This window comes from Aegilops tauschii, chromosome 5 (assembly GCF_002575655.3).
Source record: "Aegilops tauschii subsp. strangulata cultivar AL8/78 chromosome 5, Aet v6.0, whole genome shotgun sequence".
Classification (NCBI taxonomy): domain Eukaryota; kingdom Viridiplantae; phylum Streptophyta; class Magnoliopsida; order Poales; family Poaceae; genus Aegilops; species Aegilops tauschii.
The window spans coordinates 526,647,327-526,668,846 of NC_053039.3; the positions used below are offsets into that span (position 1 = coordinate 526,647,327).

General features: G+C 45.7%; 2 protein-coding genes across 2 annotated transcripts; one reads left to right on the plus strand and one right to left on the minus strand.

Moving 5' to 3' along the window:
• Positions 1–2,302: 2,302 nt before the first annotated feature.
• On the plus strand, positions 2,303–7,613 carry LOC109770537 (serine/threonine-protein phosphatase PP2A-2 catalytic subunit). The gene is made up of 11 exons (XM_020329246.4): positions 2,303–2,646; positions 3,260–3,316; positions 5,139–5,222; positions 5,332–5,403; positions 5,507–5,578; positions 5,689–5,729; positions 5,852–5,918; positions 6,020–6,211; positions 6,306–6,395; positions 6,479–6,586; positions 6,968–7,613. Exons 1-11 carry the CDS (start codon positions 2,572–2,574, stop codon positions 7,031–7,033), a joined length of 924 nt encoding a protein of 307 aa, XP_020184835.3. The 5' UTR covers positions 2,303–2,571; the 3' UTR covers positions 7,034–7,613.
• Positions 7,614–9,421: 1,808 nt separating this feature from the next.
• LOC109770535 (lipid phosphate phosphatase delta) lies at positions 9,422–12,465 on the minus strand. The gene is made up of 8 exons (XM_020329245.4): positions 11,971–12,465; positions 11,481–11,576; positions 11,311–11,385; positions 11,087–11,217; positions 10,901–11,001; positions 10,687–10,815; positions 10,474–10,589; positions 9,422–10,163 (listed from the first exon to the last, which is right to left on the minus strand). Exons 1-8 carry the CDS (start codon positions 12,154–12,156, stop codon positions 9,741–9,743), a joined length of 1,257 nt encoding a protein of 418 aa, XP_020184834.1. The 5' UTR covers positions 12,157–12,465; the 3' UTR covers positions 9,422–9,740.
• Between the last annotated feature and the right edge of the window lie 9,055 nt (positions 12,466–21,520).

A 21,520-nucleotide genomic window follows, 5' to 3' on the forward strand; every position in this document is an offset into this window, starting at 1 on the left:
TTAGGAAACTTAACCATCTTTGATTAACGAGCTAGTCTAGTAGAGGCTTACTAGGGACACTGTGTTTTGTCTATGTATCCACACATGTATCATGTTTTCGGTTAATACAATTCTAGCATGAATAATAAACATTTATCATGATATAAGGAAATATAAAATAACAACTTTATTATTGCCTCTAGGGCATATTTCCTTCAGAACTGATGGCAACAACCAACATAATATGATGGCAAGTAACAACATAACATGATGGCAACTAACAACAAAGATAGGTGGCAACTAATTTTTTCCCCTCTATATGTACTGCCCAAATTGCTCTTTTCTGCCCTGATCTTAGTGAATCCTAACTCTTAGTGAATCTTACACATCCTTCTCGAGCACCTACTGGTAGCAACCCCAACCTAAAAGCTTAGATCAGATCTAGGATAGAACATGGCATATTTTGTGTTCGTTGGAGGGCAAAGGGGAATAAACATGAACGGTCGTAATTCATGTTAGTTATAGATCCACGCGACACAAATCTATGGTGTGTTTGCCATGTCAGTGTGGATCCAGTCGCCATCTACGTGGGCAATCTGAAAGTGAAATTATTGGGGCCAGGGGAAGGAGGAGGAGATAGGAGAACGACCTGTTAGCTCGTTGCCGTGTTTTCCGTCGATGGGGGGGGCGCTAGAGATCTGTTTTGGTTGCCATGTCAACTAGAGAAGGAAGACGATGGAGGTAGGGGAAGATTGGTCGATTCAGAGGTTGGAGACGACGACGAACGGTGGCACTGTGGTTCGCAGGCGGATAGGGACGATGGGCGAGAGAGGTTGTGCGGGCTGCGGGGTCGCTCGCCCGGACGTGTGGGCGATCGCGCCACACACCGGACGTGTGGGCTGTGGCTGGGTGTGCCCGGACGCCGTCGTGCGGGCGGGGTTGTGTCGATGCCACACGGGGCGTGCGGCACACCCCCTAGATGCCACACGTGTGGTGGATATCGGCGTCCTACTTCTTTCTTCTTCGCTTGCATTGGTATCTCTCTTCCTCAATAGGGAAAAGCCGGTCCATGCGACAAATGAAGTTGCATATTCGAGTTCTCCCACTCAAACTTGCGCATTTCGGTCTCTGTCCATGCCATTCCGCACCGTCTTTGCCAGTTGCCGTCAGTTTGCCATCGAATTTCCAATTTCCTTACATCTGGGACCCACTACTTCGCCACGTCAATCGCAACGAGGAGGAGACTCGGTTGATCCTTCTGGCCGATGTGGGCCCCAGAATGAGGCCGTAATTTCAATTTTACCCACTATGATGTGTGCCGACTCTGTTGACTACTTGACTTGTTCTTGCTGATGTGGTGGACCATCGTTGAGGCCATAATTTCTATTTTTCCACTCTCGTGTGTGCCGACTCGGTTGACTACCTAACTTGTTCCTGCCAATGTGGTGGACCGCCGCTGAGGTCGTAATTTCTATTTGTCCACTCTGGTGTGTGTCGACTCGGTTGACTCCTTAACCGTTCTTGCTGATGTGGGGACCGCCGCTGAGGTCGTAATTTGTATTTGTCCACTCTGGTGTGTGTCGACTCGGTTGACTCCTTAACCGTTCCTGCCGATGTGGGGGACCCACCATTGAGACCATAATTTCCACTTTGCCACTTCGACATGGGCCCACAAATATTGACTAGGAGACTCTTTTTACCGTTCTTTGATATGTTGGGACCCACCATTGAAGGCACGACACAACCATAATATCCAGAACGCCTCGGGAGCTCAAGAATAGACTTTTGGCGACCGTCGCGTCTCCCATGACACACCGCTCTACCTACTAGCTGCCTATAATAACCGACTGCCCAACATGCTCCAGTGGCACCTTCTCCTCACGCCTCTCGCACAATGATGTCCTTGTAGCATAATTTGTGATAAGTAAGTGTTGAACCCACATGAAGCGAAAAGGATGACACTACCAACACGGGGCGAGTTCATGTTCGCCGGCGTCGAAGAAGAGAAGAAGGGCAACCAAGACGGCGAGGGGGGGGGGGGGGACCGAGCGCCATGTGGCGCGCGTGAGCCCGAAGCTTACTTAATTACAAACCAAGCATAGTTCAAATGGTTAGGTTTAGTTTCTATGGATGCTGGATTTGTTATCAATTTATGGTTAGGTTTAGTTCCTACGGATGCTGGATTTGTTATCAATTTATTACCAGCCAGCCATCAAGATCTACCACGAAACTCTACTTTATTCTACCTCGACATACATCGATCGTTGTTACCAACCCAACCCAACCCCCAACCAAGACAAGAGCATCATCACTCGTAGTGGGCAGCATAGCAACCTTCCTTCGCTCGCTCGCTCTCCCTGGTTGTGGTTGTCTCCGCGCGGCGACCACTTCACCACGACCCTCTCCTCCACCTCGGCCTCGCCGCTATACAGCCAGCCGGGCTCCAATCCTTCCAGACCAGACCGCAATTATATAACCACCGCCGCTCCCACCTTTCCAGAACTTTTGCCCCCCTCCCCACCTCTCGTTCCCCCCTCCCCTCCCCACGCGCGCGCGCCGGCGAGATCTGCCCAGGGTGGACCCCCGGCGAGGATGAGCAGCCCCCATGGCGGCCTCGACGACCAGATCGAGCGCCTCATGCAGTGCAAGCCCCTCCCCGAGGCCGAGGTAACCAACCAACCGCCGTCCTCCTCCGGCGCCCTCCCTCTCTTGCCGGTGCCTGCCTTTCTCTCTTGCCGGTGGTCCGGGGCGGGCGGGTCTCGCCAGATCTGGCGGAATTCCGGCCCCGCGGGGCGCCGGCCAGGGCTCCGGGGGAGATCGGGGTTCCGGGGCTCCGTTTCGCTACTAGCTTGCTCAGAAATGGCCGTTTCGCTGGTCCGTGCGGCGGTTTTTCGGTGGTTGCTGGCTACTCTCGCGATTGCGAGCGAAGCAGAGTTGTTATGCTCTCGCAATTGATTGCTGCTCGAGGGGAGGGCCCGTCCTGCTCACGCAAGGTCACATTGATATTCCTGCATGAGACTCACGCAGCGATGTAGTCCTGTTTCTACGAAATCGCTGACTTTTGGCAGCTGCTCCGCTGAAAAAGAAACGAATTTTGGCAGCTGGTTGATCTTTGTTGGGGTAGTTGGAGGAGTCACGCAGGGTGGATTCGTTAGGGAGGCATATGGCTTGTCCAAACCTCCAAGTTTCCACCTTCCGCCAAAGCGATGCCTGCCTTCCATAGAGCTGCTAGATAGGTTACCATTGATTTTGCTCTGATTCTTTAATACTTGCCGTACAGGTTAGAGCACTGTGCGAGAAGGCCAAGGAGATTTTGATGGAGGAGAGCAATGTTCAGGTATACTACTTTACTTCTCTACCGAGATGTCTGCCTTTACTCGACTGGTCAGAGCTTCCTTGCCATGAGCTAGCACATCTTGTCTCGTCTCAACCTTGTTGTGTGCATCACAATTAGTCTCACCATTTTGGTATTCAGAGAAAGCCGCAAGGCACTAGTCGAGTGAACAAGACAAGGATTTGTTATAACTTGTACCGTAAGGTTTTATGAACATTGAACAATACTGGTCTTTCAAACTCTAGAATGTGGTGGTTCTATCTGTTCAGAATAAGATGTACCCTGAGGTAACAGAACTCTGTTACATAACGGATCCTACGATACATTGTTCAACAAGCACAATTGTTTCTGTTGAGAGTGCTAGAGCCGTTACTCGTGGAGTTTCTATTGTTATCATGGATCTTTTGCTCATATCACCAAACACTTTCAGCAAAGTAGATTTTTTTCATATTCGGGAACTCAAAATAACTTGAGTATGTTGGCCAAATCGACGAGTAAACAAAATCAAAGAAAGGAGTGCAAATAACTTTACGAGGAGATGTGCAGACATCTGTACTTCCTGCGGACTAAAAAACAATATGCTCCAATATTGAACCGGGTCTCCCTTGACCCTGACCTCAAACTGCCAAGCACGGGCTCATCAATAGTAATCGCAATATATCGGCAGTTTCAAGGTCAGAAACCTGGTATGATGATATTGTGACAACCACTGTTTTTGAGTCGCGCGACTAGTCGCACTGCCAGGGTTGACTGAAACCCCTCGACTAGTCGAGACTAGTCGTGACCCGTCGACCGGCCAGGCTCGACTCGTCATGAGTCACTACCCCAGAACGACTTGTCGACTCATCGACTCGAAAACCTTGGTGACAACCAAGGTTTACGAGTCGACGAGTCGCTCCGAGGTTGAGACTCATAGACTAAGCGTGAGTAATCTACACTAGCCGACACTGAAGTTGCGACTCATAGACTAGTCGGCACTGAAGTGTAGTCGGCCCTGGAGTTGAGACTCATAGACTAGTCTTGACTAGTCCTTGGACTCATAATCCATGGTGACAACTGACAAGTATGGAAGATTGCTACTGGTATTTCCATAGTAGAAGTTCTAAATTTGTACTAACACTAGCAAACAATAGATCTAGTACTTTAAAACAATACTATTTTTACCCATTATAGTAAGCACAGTTTCAATATCACAATCAAGCAATAAATCTCAGATAGCAGAAATAACACACTGTTGTGATGTGCACGCACTTCCTGAATATGTGGGTAAAAGAACAACACTGCATGATGTCTGTTCGTTGCTCCTGAAGTCTGTGCATTCTTGACAAAGGTGATGGGATATAGCCGCTGCTGCTAGGACATGCCTTCCAAAGAAAACTAGGTCTCCTGAACAACACAAGCAATGTATGGCACTGGTTGACTGTACCATGCTTTCAGTCCTACTATATTGATTAGTGAAAGGTTGAACTAATAAATGCAGCCACGTGTCTTGCTGATAATGGTAGTTGGACATCTCAGCAAAGTTTGCTCCAGCATTTTCCTTAATTACTTGCTTTCAATGGTTTTGGATAGAATATACAAGATGGGGCCACTATCAGAACTCATGCCAAATGTACTATTGTTCTGTTTTGTGTCTGGCAACTGGCATGTGTTAGATTTTTTTATGGGCCATGCAGACTTAAGCTAGCCCCACGGAATCTGTGGAACTTGTGCTATGCAATGACCCCTTCATATAATTATGTTCCTCCTGTCTGCCAGATACACGATTGGGTTATTGTTTTGCTGGCAGTTTTAATTTTGGTGTTTTTTTTTGGCATACTTGCAGCCTGTAAGGAGTCCTGTTACAATCTGTGGTGATATTCACGGGCAGTTTCACGATCTTGCGGAACTGTTCCGAATTGGTGGAAAGGTACAAGTTCTCTTGTTCATGTTCCTTTGTGCCAAGTTCTTGAGTCATCTATAGTGAAGTGACTGAAGTCTGATCTTCACTTTACTGACGTCTTCTCTGTTTTTATCAGTGTCCGGATACAAATTACTTGTTTATGGGTGATTATGTAGATCGTGGCTACTATTCTGTCGAAACTGTCACGGTAAGAGTTAACGAGCAATATCTCCTTGTAGCTTAGCAAGAAATTTGTGATATATTTGTTACTATAGTAGCTCTTGTGACTAATGTAACCTTGAAATATACAGCTGTTGGTGTCTTTGAAAGTTCGTTATCCTCAGCGAATCACCATTCTTAGAGGAAACCATGAAAGCCGACAGGTAGATTATCACACTCCTACAAAGCTTCTAATGTTCTTTTTTTACATATTTCAGTTCCATTACATTTTTTAAACATTGACAATTTCACTGAATAATTTTGGCATTTGCAGATCACTCAAGTTTATGGATTCTACGATGAGTGCTTAAGGAAGTAAGTGTCTTTGTTTGTATATAATGTAATAATGTATATAATCTAGTAGTAAAATAATAAGATGCCTCAGATTATGGTTCCGCTTGTTGTATCTGAGATAAAGCTGGCAACATTAATTGCAGGTATGGAAATGCAACTGTGTGGAAAACCTTTACGGATCTGTTCGACTACTTCCCCTTGACAGCATTGGTATGTATTGCACTTCTGCAGCATTTCCATTGATGGAATGACCTATATGTCAAGTTTTTTTATACGTTATCTAGTGAAATTGACATGCAAACATTTCATAGGTTGAGTCAGAAATATTTTGCTTGCACGGTGGATTATCACCATCCATTGAGACACTTGATAACATACGTAACTTTGACCGCACCCAAGAAGTTCCTCATGAAGGCCCCATGTGTGATCTTCTGTGGTCTGATCCCGATGATCGATGCGGTTGGGGTATTTCTCCTCGAGGCGCTGGATATACCTTCGGACAGGTATTTCTTGGTACAGAAAATTCTTGTTTGCTCAACGTATTATGCCAATTTTTAGGTCAGTTTTCCACTGACCTTGCAACTCCTATCATTTCAGGATATATCAGAGCAGTTCAATCATACCAATAACTTAAGACTTATTGCTAGAGCTCACCAGTTGGTCATGGAGGGATTCAACTGGGCTCATGTTAGTATCTGCTCCTGAGTTCCACACTTGTTTTTGTCTGTGGTCCATACTATATCTAGTTAACACATTACTGCATCAAACAGGAGCAAAAAGTGGTCACCATATTTAGTGCACCTAATTATTGCTACCGCTGTGGAAACATGGCATCAATCTTGGAAGTTGATGATTGCCGGGAGCATACTTTCATCCAGGTACATTATATACATCTCATTTCTACATTTGTTCTGGTAGATTTGATGATTATATATAAATGCTTAAAAATTAATAATTATGTACCCCAAGTGACATAAGTAACTGAAGTGGTTAGGTGATGGGCAGTTAGCCACTGATACATGGATGAGTAGATGCAAGTTGAGATTGGCAGATTATTTTCCAGTGTACATATTTCTGATATGAATAGGAGGACCTGTTGGCATAAGTGTTCGGTTGATATAACAGTATGGCCAATTTGAGAATCCATAGGAAGTCTAACCAAAATGTTTGACCAGTGCTTTTCTCCTTACACAAATTGGATATTTTTGCACATCTAGGATTTTCAGTCATTGAGTTGTTGTGATTTTGTGATTCTGCAGTTTGAGCCGGCCCCGAGAAGGGGAGAACCAGACGTAACTCGTAGAACGCCAGACTATTTCCTGTGATGATGCGGAATCGGTGTCGACCTCTGCACCAAAGGTCTGATAACTAGCTGAAGTTTCCTGGCTGCAGATAAATCTTTTTGCTGAAAATCATCAACCTCCTGTGTGTTATTCTTCTTAATTTTTCCGCCCATGATGCCCCTGGCTGTTTGCGAGCCGCTTCGCCGCATCGTGATCAAAGTGTATACCTACCTACCTACAGCTGGAAGGGTCCATTGTGTTACTCACCTCTCTAACTGAGCTTGAGCATCGAGCAGCGTTTGTATTGTGATGACAGGAAGCCATTTCATTTCCCCCCTGTATTCATAATTTTTTCCCCGTTCGCACATTTCGCCTAATTTTTCATTTTGATGATTATTTGTTGTAGAGATGGACAATGTAGTTGTATGGTTATGGTTCCCTTAGGTGTTGTGAACCCGTATTGATTTTCCGTATAGAATACTTGTAGCATGTTGAGCACTGTCTGTGTGGTGTTGGCTGTGGTATGAATGTTTGTATGGTTAGTGGATATTTTTTGTTTATGAATGATGCAAAGATGTGGGTGTTATCCACAAAGAAGAACAGACATTATTATGCTTACAAATGATTTTCACTCCCGACCAGTATTTTCTTCGAATGAGCATATTTTCCATACTACGGCATTGATCAATATAGGAGTATTTCATTGTGTTTTAATCGCATGTGAATTTAAAAATACCATCACTCTGCATGCTTGATTAGGCAACGTGTACTGTTTTCTGAGCAATGTTCGTCAGCGGCCTAAGATTTGAGCTGTTTGCAGCCACAAATCATAGCGTAACAGAGGCCGATTCTGCAATACGTTGGGAGTAGAAAGCGATGCAGCATTGCCAGGCCCAGTCGGCAACGGGTCCGGGTGGTGACGTGCTCTGGTTGTGCAGGCATGTCGACAGCTTCTTCCTCCCTCGGTCGCTTTCCACTCCCAACATCAATGGTGACGGTACATATGTGGCGTATGATTAAGAACGGACTGGAGGTTAGCGCCGAGCTTCACCGTAGAAGAATTAAACCAGGAGTTTTTTGCGTGGCATGTGATAGAGAGGAAACCATATACCACCGTTTTTGGGCGTGTCCACACTCCGTCCACTTCTGGAAGTTACTACGGGAGGAGAAGGGCGTTTATGTGGCACTTCCACCGGCTCCGTTGGACAACCATGGTGAGCTATCTCGCTGGCTCGTTGAATGGCTTGCTGCTGCTGATGGGGACAAGCGGGAGGCAATGATTCAGGCTACTTACGGTCTATGGCTCGCTAGGAATGCAGCAAGAGATGGGAAGAGGATTGATCAACCACATGAAATAATGGAGTCAGTTTGCTCTCACATGGCGGAATGGAACAACGTGCATCAACTAAAGCCGAGGCCAGAAAGGACGGATCTGCCACAAAAGTGGGAAGCACCTGTAGATGGATGGGTGAAGATTAATTCAGATGGTGCGGTGCATAAAGGAGGGAGTAAGGTTGGGGGTGGAGCTGTGCTTAGGGACCATAATGGGGCATTTCTGACCGGAGTGTGCCATCATTTTCCACACATTGTGGAGCCTAAAGCAGCGGAGATTTTGGCGTGTAAAAGAGCGTTGCAGGTAGCATAGGAGATCAATGTACAGAATGTCCATTTGAAGCTAGACTGTTTGCCGGTGGTGCAAATGATCAACCAGAAGGGCATCAATTATTCGGGAGCGGGACCATGGATTCAGGAAATCAAACACATGCTGGAGATGAAGAATGACTACAAAGTGACGTGGGTGAGACGCACGGGTAATGTTGCCGCGCATAAATTAGCAAAAGTAGGGGTAGGCGATGAATTGTGTAAGGTTTGGTTGGGGGTTCCCCAGACTGCATTTTAGATGTAATTTCGGATGACATTCCGAGCTACACTTAGTTAATAAAAGCGGCGATCTTTTCCCCTAAAAAAAACATCAATGGTGACGGTCAGATAAAGATTGTTTCTCCCTCCCTGACATCATCACACCCACTGCCGCGGTGCGTTCGTCGACACGTACTAGTTGCGTACGAGCACAAACATGTTCCACTTGGCAAGCACGACTTGTCAACGGCAGTCCACATAGTATGATTCACAGTCAATGTGCTAAGTCAAGCCACACATTCAGATTTCATCATCACATTAATAAAAAGAACTATCGGGTTTATAAGCCTCCATTTTCTTTTCTTTCAAATTTTGATCACAAAATTGACAAATAAAATATGAGTTATATGCAACAAAAAAACATTATCACAGCAAACTTCTGTAGAATGAAGATCCCATAATATGACTGTTGTGGCATACCATTACTTATGGTCAAAGTTTGATCCAAAATACGGGGCGACCAAACCCGGCCACGTAGAGGAATGAAAGGCGATAAGTAAGCATACTGTCTTTTCTGCAGCCATATATGTCCACTGAGGGTTCAGTTTTAAGCACTAACAATGGCGCACATGGCAGTCAGTAGCTGTTCCCATCGAACAAAAACAAGGGCATCACGTGTATACTTTCCTCGTTGCTACTTTGGACAACTGTACAAAAATAAAAACACCACCCGCTAGAGGACGTGCTAGACAGATAAACATACAACACAAAAATGAGGCTGAGGTCAATGGATCTACAGCCTGCGAGACATGGAGGAGGGATCAGATCACCCCTCCTCCGAAGAAATAAACAAAATGCTGCTAACCTTGACTCGCTAATTCGACCGGCCTCACAGGTTCAGATGCGTGAAGATCACCGGCACCAGGTCGACCACCGACCACGCGAGCCCCGCGTACTGCACGAACCGGATGCCCGTGTCCACGTCGTACGCCTTCTGAGGGAAGAGGGAGAACACCCTCTGGAGGTACCCGCCGGCCTGCTTGGCCTCGTCCTTGTTGCCCGAGCCGCCACCAATGTCGGATGGCTTCAGCGCGGGCACGTAGCAGGACGACACGGTCGGGATCCCCAGGGTGCTGCACATGACCGGCAGGAGCCATTTCGAGAGCGCCTTGCTGCACGACTTCACGGCCAGGATGGTCGGGATCCCCACCAGGACCCTCCCGGCGTACGCGAGGAGGGGTAGTTGATGGCTGAGAATGAGGGGGGCTTCCGGGCCATGGAAACGGGTGTACGTCTGCTGGACGCCGTAGACCTGAATCGGTAAGGGTAGAAAACAGTGTCAATAAGGGTAAACATGATTTATCAACAACTGGAAGGTCATAGGATAGGAGAAACTAGAGCTAGATTTAATTCCAAGAATTCTTTTGGGTGAACTATATTCAGTCAATGGTGAAGACTATTCTCTGTTGATCACAGTTCAAATGTGAATGGTAACTGAATTTCCATCACAAATTCTTAAGTAATATCTACAGTCTGAGAAGAATTCTAACACAAGATTACGAGCAATACGATCTCTGGATCAAGTAACCATATGTCATACACAGAGAGGTCAGAGTTCTTACAATTCCGAAAGCGACCCCGTTGAATGCTGTGTGGAATTCAAAGCTAGGAGTTGGGAATTCTGGCCTTGGATATGCAAAGCACATCACTAGAGAAAGGCTTGCCCAGAAGAATGTAACTGCAGAAGAAAACAACCATGAGAATATTCTATGCCTTTGAATATCACAATTTATTTATCGCTGGATTCAAAGTAATGTTCAGGCATATGGACATACCATTTTGGCCAGAGACGACAAAGGCATCAACATGATCATGGACAACCAACCAGAATGCAAGGATCACGATGCCAAAAGATATCCCAGCGATAACATCGGTCAAGCTGTGCATGCCCAAGTATACCCTCGCTATCAAATTTCATGTAAAGCCACACAATCAGTATCTTTCAGTAACTGTAAGAGACAGTTCTGTGGAGAAATAAAAAAAACTCACCAATGCCAATTAACGTAACAAGCATGAAAGCTAGAGAAAGACCCGTGGCAATCATGAAACCATCACACGGTCCATATGTGAGGACATAATGCAACATGTATCTGCATTTTTCCAAATCAGTGTTAGCCAGGCAAACCCGATAAATACACAGCAGCACAACCCTTCATACAAAAACAGGGAATATACCCCATCAAACAAACGGTGTTGAGAGCGTGCGATGAAGGCAGTCCATATTCCATGGCATTTTCCTTCTCATCTTCGGTAGCTGTGACCCTCCTCACGGGAGGGGAACACGGCCGAGGAGCTGACACTAAATCCTACACCCACAAATTTCCAAGCTGTCAACAACCAAACCAACCAAAACAGCAAAAACCCAGCTCGCACCCATTTTTGTGTGAGTAGATGGTAACCTTGACAGCGTTGCCAAGGTAATCGCAGAAGGCCAACAGCAGGGTCATTTGCCTCGCCAGCTTGCCATGTCCACTCTACAATATCAACGGAAACAGCTCACAATTACAGAAGCAGTATAATAGGTGATCAATGCGCCACAAGACATGGCAGGGGAGTGGCTGGAGCATACCCAGAAGAGGAGGGGGAGGAATCCCGTGTAGAAAGGGACAGAGACAACGCATGACAGCACGGAGAAGAAGTTGTCCAGCAACCTGTGCTGCAGCCTCTGCAATAATTGAACAGACAGGGATTTTTCCCCTTCAGAAAAATACAAGCAGGAACAGCTTAGGAATCGAGGCCAGGTGTAAAAGTAAATGCACACATCGTAGATATCGTCAATGTTTTTGTCTAAGATGATGATTTGTCTCCTCGCTTGTTTCAAGCCAAATTAATCTCTCTTTACATGATTCAATCACATAATTGGTTCTTCTTTGTCCTAAGACTAGCGAATCGAGGAGCAACCGCGTGCTGGAACGGGTAATGGTATCCAGATTGCACAACAAGATATCCCCAAATGTAGGAACTGGAACTGCGTGTGTGCCCTTTCCTCCTTTGGTGAGAACCTTCCGTTGGTGGAAACGCGGTGGAAAAAGCAGGGATTGGGGGGAGGAGGAACGGACCTGGAAGGTGAGGATGGAGGGCGTCTCGGCGTGGACGCGGCGGGTGACCCAGGGCTGCGCCAGCGCGCGCGCCCGGCGCGTGAGGTCGTAGTAGGAGGCCGCCCACACCCAGCCCGCCGCGCCCGACAGCGCCGCCGCCTGCCACCCGGTCAGCCCGGTGCCACCGGCCGCCGCGACCGCCTCCATGTCCGTGCCTTTATCCCTCCGACCGCCGGCGCTTGATTCCGGGAGGAGCGCGCGAGATCCCCACGAGAGGCAGAGAGGAGAGGTTGACTCGCACGGCGCAGGGTTTGCTGCTGGCAGGGACGCGGGGGTGAGGGGCTCTTGTAGAGGAGCGGTGGAGGGCGCGGGCAGGTGGCGGTGGTGGTGGCCGAGGACGGAGACGGGAGGTGGCTTGGTTTCTTGCCGGTCTGCCGGCCGCCCCCGCTCTGGACCGGAGTCTCGCTCTCGCACCACCACGCGGCTATCGCGAGAAACTTTTTGGTTTTATTTCTCGTGTTGTTTGAGGGACAGTGGCTATTTAATCCCGGGAGTCGATCGTGACTTCGGAAGGTTCTAAACTCTAGATTTTGCACGCGGTTGAATTTTCTCCTCCCACCGAGAGCGAGGCAGAGTATGTTTCTTCTTCTTCTTTCTTTTCTTTTGCGGAAATCAAACTCACACGCGCCGTAAATTATTATTTTTGCTTTTGCCAGAAACTTTTGATCTACTAGTAGAATGCCCGTGTGTTGCCACGGGCTTTTCAAATATTTTACGGGAGTTATGTAAACAATTATTTTGTATAATTTCACATGTAGAGAAAAGATAGCACGATCACAATCGGATAAGGGTTTAAACCACTTCCCTTGCAATGTAAATTGATAATAAAAAGGCAATTTGACAATGCATACTATATAGAATGATGATCCAATTAAAAATCGGTTACAAATTAAGATCTATTTGATGCGCTTAAGAAATTCTCGCACAATATCAGAAATGTTGACTTTATTAAAACTCGCTTGCCGTTGTTCTTCCTCCAAATGTTTGCCTTCTTTCTTCATCTGTTGATCCAACCACCTCCACTACACCCCACCTGAGAGCACATACATCCCGAGCACCCCAAACCGCCCTTATATGCCTGGTTGCATGGCTCGGTCACTAACGGGTAAAAAAAACCGATGCTGGCCGATGCCTCATAACAACCCTATATGCCTGGGCAGTCCCACATCCATCATATCCAACCCAAATCTGGAAAAAATATAGGGAGGCCCGGGCGCACCCAGACGTGTACACCACATCAGCCCAGCCCACGTTGGCCCACACCGACTCCGCTCCGTCCCACTAAAATCTCCACCCGGAACAAAGCCTATCTCCACTTCACTTTCGATCCACACTCCATTGATTCCCCTCCACTCCACGTCCATCCCCCTGTCCTTCCTAATGTCGAGCATCAGCGGTATTGGAGGCGACAGATCTGGCAAAGAGGACGACTGGGATGCCTTCATTCTTGAGACGGAGAGCGACATGGGCGGCAGCTCGGGCTCAACTCCATCACCTGTTACCCGCCACTTTAGGGCGGATGCCAGCGCGGGCCCGTTCGGCACCGCACAGAGCTTCGCGCGCTTGGCCAGTTCCGCGCCACTGGACCGCCGCCCTCCTAACCCTCCTCTCCATAGCTCCTAAAGGTTATCAGTGGGTGCTCATTCTCGCGCCGCCGGCGACATTCACGCGGATGTCCGAAGAAGAGGCAGCAGCAGCCCGCCGCGAGAGGCAACATGCAAGGGAGAGGCCACCGGCGTAGGAGGCGGTCGCATAGTCCTCCCGATATCTACGGCCAGCTCCCTGATGACGACGGAGATAGACGCCCGCCGGATCTATCGGAAGAACGCCAAGGCCCTCCGCCTCGAGCTCGAGCAGTCGGTGCGCGAGGCAGAGAAGAGGGCGACAACGGATGCGAAAGCAGCGAAGCTTGTGAGGCAGCAAAACTGCGTCGTTCGAAGGATGGTTGGCTAGATTGACTCCCCCAATATCACTGACGGCTCCGATGCCCCCCCTCTCCTGCCACGGACGCCTACACTGGCGGCTACATCCGTAGTAACGAGGAAGTGGCGAAGAAGTGCATCCTTCTCTTCGACTTTGTTACCATTTTTAGTAATATTTGTTTAGAACTATGTTCATCGGCTAACTGTGGTGCTCTTTTGATCTATGTCAGATTATGTGGATATCTATGTCCAGATTATGTAGATTTATATGTCTGTTTGTTTCGTTGATGGTCAAAGTCATTTGTTTCACGTTGCATGCATAGTATGGATTTGGGGTATCGTATATGAAGATCGAGGCTATGGACGTGGCGATTCGAGGGGTGACCGGTCATTATCCGGGACACACCCACGGACGTATAGCGTGCCTAATTTGATGCCCCCTGCAACCCATAGTTGAACCCACGAACCACCTGCATTGCCTCCGCTCCACTCAGCATTTCCAAACTCTTCTTGATAAATGTTTATCTCGTTAATCATTGATGGTTTTAATTGAAGAGCTAAAGATGCAAAGTTCACAAACTAATCTTTCCTCAAGAAGTCTTGAACCAAGTATCGAGCACTCATAATTGTAAATGTATGTTATACTATATCAATGCAAACCGTCCTTCAGAACATTGGGAAGAACAAAATACATATTTGATCCTCTTAGAAGAAATGAAAAAGATTACAAAATATATGTCCCATGAATCAAGAACTGCAATTTTGAATAAGCTTATGCTTGTACTCATATTTCACTACTATATAATGAGCCACAATAACTAACCATCCTCCATCACCTCTTGCAAATCTCTTAACCTCCCATCCTTGATGCACTAAACTGACTTTCAACATGACCAGTTCTATCCCTCACCACCCTGCCCAGATGAAATGGAGAATGAAAAGAACGCGATATAAGTACATCAAGCAATCAGATGAGGCTATTGACAGTCCATAAATCATGAGTCCTACTGGTGGTATACATGAATAACCAAATGCCATTTACAATTATCCTGAAGGTGGGTAAATAGAAGGGTTACTGGTGGTACTAATTATTCTATTGTTAGTAGAAAATCCTTTTGGAGATCATGGATGACTAACACGATGTTGCAATCAATTTGTAATTAAAGAGGCCAAAAGTCCTTTTTCTTAAACCAGAATTCCTTATGCTGGATTTCAAACAAACCCCACAATAACATGATCAATTTTGTTTTGGCTCTACTTATCACCTAACAACTACAATTAAACAAATGCGTGACCTATGAAGCTGATAAGAAATCATGTTAACTTGAAACTAAAATTCCAACAAAAGAGTGAGGAACAAACCTTGTTATCATTGCTCTGAAGTCTGAACCTCCCCCTATTTGTTAGTGAAATGTGAGTATGCTTCGAAGATAATAATTTCCTATGCAATATGTGCTTTTACATCTGAAAGAGCTACAAAATATGTTGACTTACCTATGTGCACTTCCTAAATCAAGCGGATAAAATTATTTCTATCAGCAACATAAAATACTAAACATTAGTTCAAATTGAATAATACAGTAGAATTGTCATTTCCGACTTTTTATCCATCACTAAATACGAAAGAAAGGGACAATGTCCACTAACCATGCAAATATGCTGACCATGGGATATTCAGGCTGGCGTATATGGGAAATCAAAGCTAAAAATGACTCGGTAAGCTAGGGATACATAAAAAATATTGTAAAAAGTGATAAAAACAAATCTGGAGCAACTCACGACCCCACGAACTCGTATTCGCAGTGAGCAAGTTAGTGAGGCCGCCACGGTAGTCCCGCACCAAGGGACATGGGCAACAACCGCCTTCCCATCCAACCTACTGATGCTGCTGGCGCTACTTTCATCCTAAGCCCATCAGTACCGCTAGTGTGTTGCCACGTACAGAGAAACTATGAATTGAAATTTTCATCCAAAGCATGAAAAATGTTAATGTTCCTCTCCTCTCCCATCCCTCGTGTGAACATACCCAATTCGTGGTTGCCTCGCTACATTCAGCGTAGCTCTGATGTGCAATGTTGTCTCCTCCAACTCTTAACAAATTCATTGTAGCTCACAACTGGACGGGCCTTGCGGGTTGAAGAAAATCCAAACCTAAATAGAAGCAACAAAATGAGGACAACTTATAAGAAAGGGAAAAGCGAGGAAGCACACACCTACATGCCCAAACAGAATATAAGATGCAACTACACTATGATTTACTCATTAAAGAGAGTTAAAAAAGCACACCAATCAATTAAAAGAGGCATCATTCCCTGTTCAAGTCTTTGATGTAATTTAGATTCGACAATAATAATGCAAACCTTTACATTGAATTTATGGTATTGAGACAAAATAATATGCACCAAGAACTATTAATTATATCCATCTATATTGTATTATTAGCATGCAAAAGCAAAATCACTCGACTATACGGAAGCCTCGAGTAACATCCTCCGGGACTGGACCTTCAAAAATGATTACTACACCAACAAACATAAGCATCAAACAGTAAGCTATTTAGTAATAGGATTTTCATACTATACCGGTGTTGGGGTGGGAGAGAAGTAGAGCTCCAGGAGGCATCCTTTGTGGAGAAACCATTAGAGTGTTGCCGCAGGTTGGCATAATTAGTACTTACACAACTCCTGATAAAGCACACGATAAGGTGTAATCCAATCCAATTCATTTCATAATGGGCAGTGGCTTTATCAAACAATATCGTCCCCGTTCCAGGTGTGCCATAGAGCAGAACGCCCATGAATGAGTATAGTAGTTAGGAGGACATCTCAAGATGGTGATAACTGTATCGTTGTCTCCCTGATCTAACTGCATAATATGGTACTTCAAAGCACATTTTTCTTGAAACTTCCTTGGCGGCTTAATACCAACACGAAGAAACAGTTACAGATAAAGCTAAGGCGTAAATTCACCTTCTCCGCGATGATCCTTCACCATAAAAGGTTCAGTTTTTACTTCCCGGACTCTAGCACCATTGAAAAACATTTCTTGAACCTAGGTACTATGACAATCGCATACATGTAGCGGAGAGGTATATTCTCAATGATCGGTACCAATGCTCCTGTGAAACACCATATAAGCTTGACTATCTTTTGTACTGAAGATTCAGACATTGGAAATCTGAAAAGTAGTGTAGTCCAGAAAAGAAAGGCACTGAAATGTACATCTACATATGATATCCAAAGAGCTCAAAAATAGTAAATTACTGCATTGTTGGTTGCAGGAGGTTGATATTTTCCTCCCTGTACTCTGAATAGAGAAATAGGTGGCAGTGTGATTAAAAAGACAATATGCCAAGTCACCAGTACAACATGGACATGATACATCTGATAAAAATGCATGTTTATCCACTTAGAAAACAATCTATTTTCACCCAAAAAAGGCAAACCATCCAATAAACATTTATTGTTTTAGGAATAAAGGTCAATGCCAGATGGAAAATGTATGGCGGTGCGATCAAGAACAAAACGGAAGGGCAAACAATACTAAAATGAAAACAAAGATCAAGAATAGAATTAAACATTATAATAAACTACATGCATCGACTCGTGAAAGCACACACGCATCCTTGGAAAGGTAAGAATGAGGTAAAACTGAGATGAAAAAAGCTCACCGGCGATCTCCATGCCGCCGGCCTCCCGCTCTGCCTCGGCGCCATCACATCCGCACTTCTCCTATACACGAGATGGAAACAAGTAAAAAGGTAAGAAGGGGAGGAAGGAGGCTGCGATCCCTGGAGGCCGAAATTCAAATCATAGAGCCCAAAAAGAGGAGCATTAGCTTACTGTGTACCTTGTTCCCCGTCGTCGTCGTCCTCGTCGGTGTTGAAGTAGACCATGTACCACAATGAATTTGTCACCAGCATTAGCTTACTGTGTATCTTAATCTCACTCAAATAGCAGTTATTTTTCAATGCTGAAGTAGACCACATACCGCAGTGAATTTGTCACCGGCATACACAATGTTAGCCACAAGCATGACAAAAACTCCAAAGTACGCCTGGCTTGCCTGATATTTTTATCAGCTTCATTCACATCAGGTCATCGATTCTCTTCAACGTTGGTTGTATTCAACTATTCATCCCTTTATATGTATCTACCAGACAAGAAAATCTCTTGTTCTTCATATCGAGCTAGACTGTATACAAAACAGCAGCAACAGCCCGCGAAAATTAGTGTGCAGATGGGTTCAAATTCCTTGCTAACAATAAGAATGCCCGTGACAAAACTCAAATACACATGCCTATAGTATCTAGGATCGTCATGCATATCAGACGACTTTTTTATTTTTATTAACCATTTAATCACTATTTTTCATCATTATGTTCTATTTCATCTTTTCTTCCACCCACTATCTTCGTCTCCTTACATCCCTATCTACAATGGATATGTGGAATTTTATTTACTATCAAGAACTACGGATAAGCAAAGTAAGAAAAATAATAATAAGCTACTGCAATAGAAAATGCTGGAGTTACACATAAAAAGGGCAAAACAAAATAGATCTTAATCTCACTCAAATAGCAGTGCAATTTCAGTGCTGAAGTAGACCACATACCCCAATGAATTTGTCACCGGCATACACAATGTTAGCCACAAGCATAACAAAAACTCCAAAGTACGCCTGGCTTGCCTGATATTTTTATCAGCTTCATTCACATCAGGTCATCGATTCTCTTCAAGGTTGGTTGTATTCAACTATTCATCCCTCTATATGTATCTACCAGACAAGAAAATCTCTTGTTCTTCATATCGAGCTAGACTGTTACAAAACAGCAGCAACAGTCCACCAAAATTAGTGTGCAGATGGGTTCAAATTCCTTGCTAATAATAAGAATGCCATGACAAAACTAAAAAATAAAGTAAAATTGCGCAACAAGAAGTTACACGCCTGCAGAACTGAATCGGCTGCATGCCTGCAGTACCTGAAGTCCTGAACACACACACACATCCTTTTCTTTACTTCGGTGTGCGAGCTGCACGAGGTCAACCCCCAGCCACGTCTGAGCACTGCCCCCGCTCTTGATTAGTTGCCGCAGTGCCATGCATCTACGCCAACAAGCTGGGGAAACAAATGCAAACGTTACACCGAGTAAAAATCAACCATCCCACAATCGTAACAATAGAAAAAATAATAACCAAAATTTAACAGAAGAACTGCTACTTGGCTCCAAGATCCATCTCGATAGCCCTTGATCTGGCTGCTGAGCTTCTCCTAGCCGCCTCAACATCACGTCATTACCAAACATGTAGTGGCCTAGTGGGACAAGGATTAAGAAATAACTTGAGTTGAAAATACGATGGCTGTCAATTCCATAAGACGATCCAAGTAATTTGACAAAACAGATCGGGAGCATCTTGTATAATCTCAAAAAAACAACTAAAAATATGAGAAATGAATTGATGAAAATCAGCCCTGCTCACATTCATGCTCGCTGTTGTAATGGAGGCAAGGAATGGGGGGACCAGGAGAGGAAAGGAGCACATGGACGGCAAGCCTCCTCCACCGGCGAGTGGGGTTGCTTCACATCCGACCTCCACGGCCGCCTCCTCCATGGGGACGAACTCCCGTGTTCACAACCGGGCTCCCCATCGGCCGCTGCCTCGCCGACCTTGACGATGAAGTAGTCCCTCCCTTCGATCCCATTCGCCACGGAGGCAACACCCATCCTAGAGGACGGGTACGCGATGAGATCCCTACTGGATCGTGGTCGCGCCACACCAAACCTCACCGCGCGATACATGAGCGGGGCGCCGTTGCCATGGGCAGGCATGGACGGGGAAAGGAGGAGGCGACATGGCAGCAACGGCGCCATGGCCGGGATTGGTGGCGACGGCAGCGGCGAGCGAGCGGGAGGACGGCGGCGGCGAGCGAGTGGGAGGGTGGTGGCGGCAGTCCATCGGCCGCCGTGACGTGAGAGGAGGATGGGAATGGGGCCGTGATCTGGATCTATGGAGCGGTCGAGAGGAGGGGAAGCAGGCGGCTGGGTTTTTCCATCGTGCGGGGTTTGGGGGAGGTCAAACGAGGGTTTTTTTCGTGCGGGAGGCGGAGCGACGAGGGCGGATGAAGGGAGGCGGGACGCGGTCGGTTGGCAGGAAAAGGAAAGCTGCGATTTATTTTTTAGATGGTTGATATAAGAAAGGGAAAATCACATCAATACAAGGAAATATCCCATCAATGCTTGATTGACTGCGATTTATTTTTTATACGGTAACTAATCTGATGGTTTTATGTGGGTGGTGAAGCGAAAAGGCAGGTGGGATGGGAGACGAAAAAAAACCAACGAAATAAAACGGTTGAAAGTGGTGGGACGAAAATAAACCGGACGAAAAAAAACCAGTCGAAAAAAACCAGACGGAAGTGGGGGGACTATTCAACCAACTCGTCCATTAGGAGTAGAGATTCATTTCAATCATGACAGTACAACAAAGACCGAAAATAATAAAAATTACATCCAGATCCATAGTCCACCTAGCGACGACTACAAGCACTAAAGTAGACAGTCGGGAAGTCGTTGTGATAAGGCCCCATGGGACTAGCGCAGCAGAACGGCAACCACCACTGGTGAAGAGTAGAGTAGATCGGAATGATCCAACCTGAAGAAACACAAACGTAGACGAACTACGACCAGATCCGAGCAAATCCATCGGAGACACACCTCCACACACCCATCGACGATGCCACCGGGATGGAGGCTAGGTGGGGAGAACATTATTACATCTTCAGGGAGCCGTCGTCGTCTCGTCTTTCTATGTAGGACACAAACCCTAACAAGACTCGAAGGAACATCTAAAAACATAGCCCTCCCGCCAGCAAGGGCCGGGATCCATCGTGACGCCATGGCCCTAAGGCCACCGGAGACAAGGCGGCCCTGGCGAGAGACAGAAAAATCCTAAACATTATAGGTCTATGGCAGTATGTTTCATGCACCACACACGCCGTAATTATAGCTGCTGGAGATAAATCCAAGAATCTTTGCTGAAATCATACCATGGTGTCTGTTAGGATTCGAACCCTTGTTTTTTCTAAACGAAGGGCATAAAAAACGCCTGCCTTTAAATCAATAAAGCCCCAAACAAGGCATCAAGTCTTGAAAGGTTTGAGACATTTGAACCCTCATGGATTGGTGGGCAATTCAACATTGCCCATCTTTACTAGACTTCATGAAAGTATCAATAGCTTTTGTTGTATGGATGATCAAGTCAGACCAGTTTAATATGGAATTCAAGTGATTGAACCAAAAAGGACTTCTGGTAAGAGGATTAATACACATTTGGATTTCTTTTGCGTGTCATATTTGGACAAGTATGGCGGCGGACGATTTCCTGCTCAAAGTGAGAGCACAAGTGGTGAATTTTGTGAAGCGCATTGTCCCTTTTTCTTCTATATTTTGGATCCGCTGCTGATTATTAGGTGCTAAACTCATTTGTCATTTCACAACTACCTCCATTTCTACTTAAAAGTACTTTCATTTTTAAAAGATTTAATTAATCACGAGGCTTATTAGTAAGGAAGTCCTAAAATAACTCAGC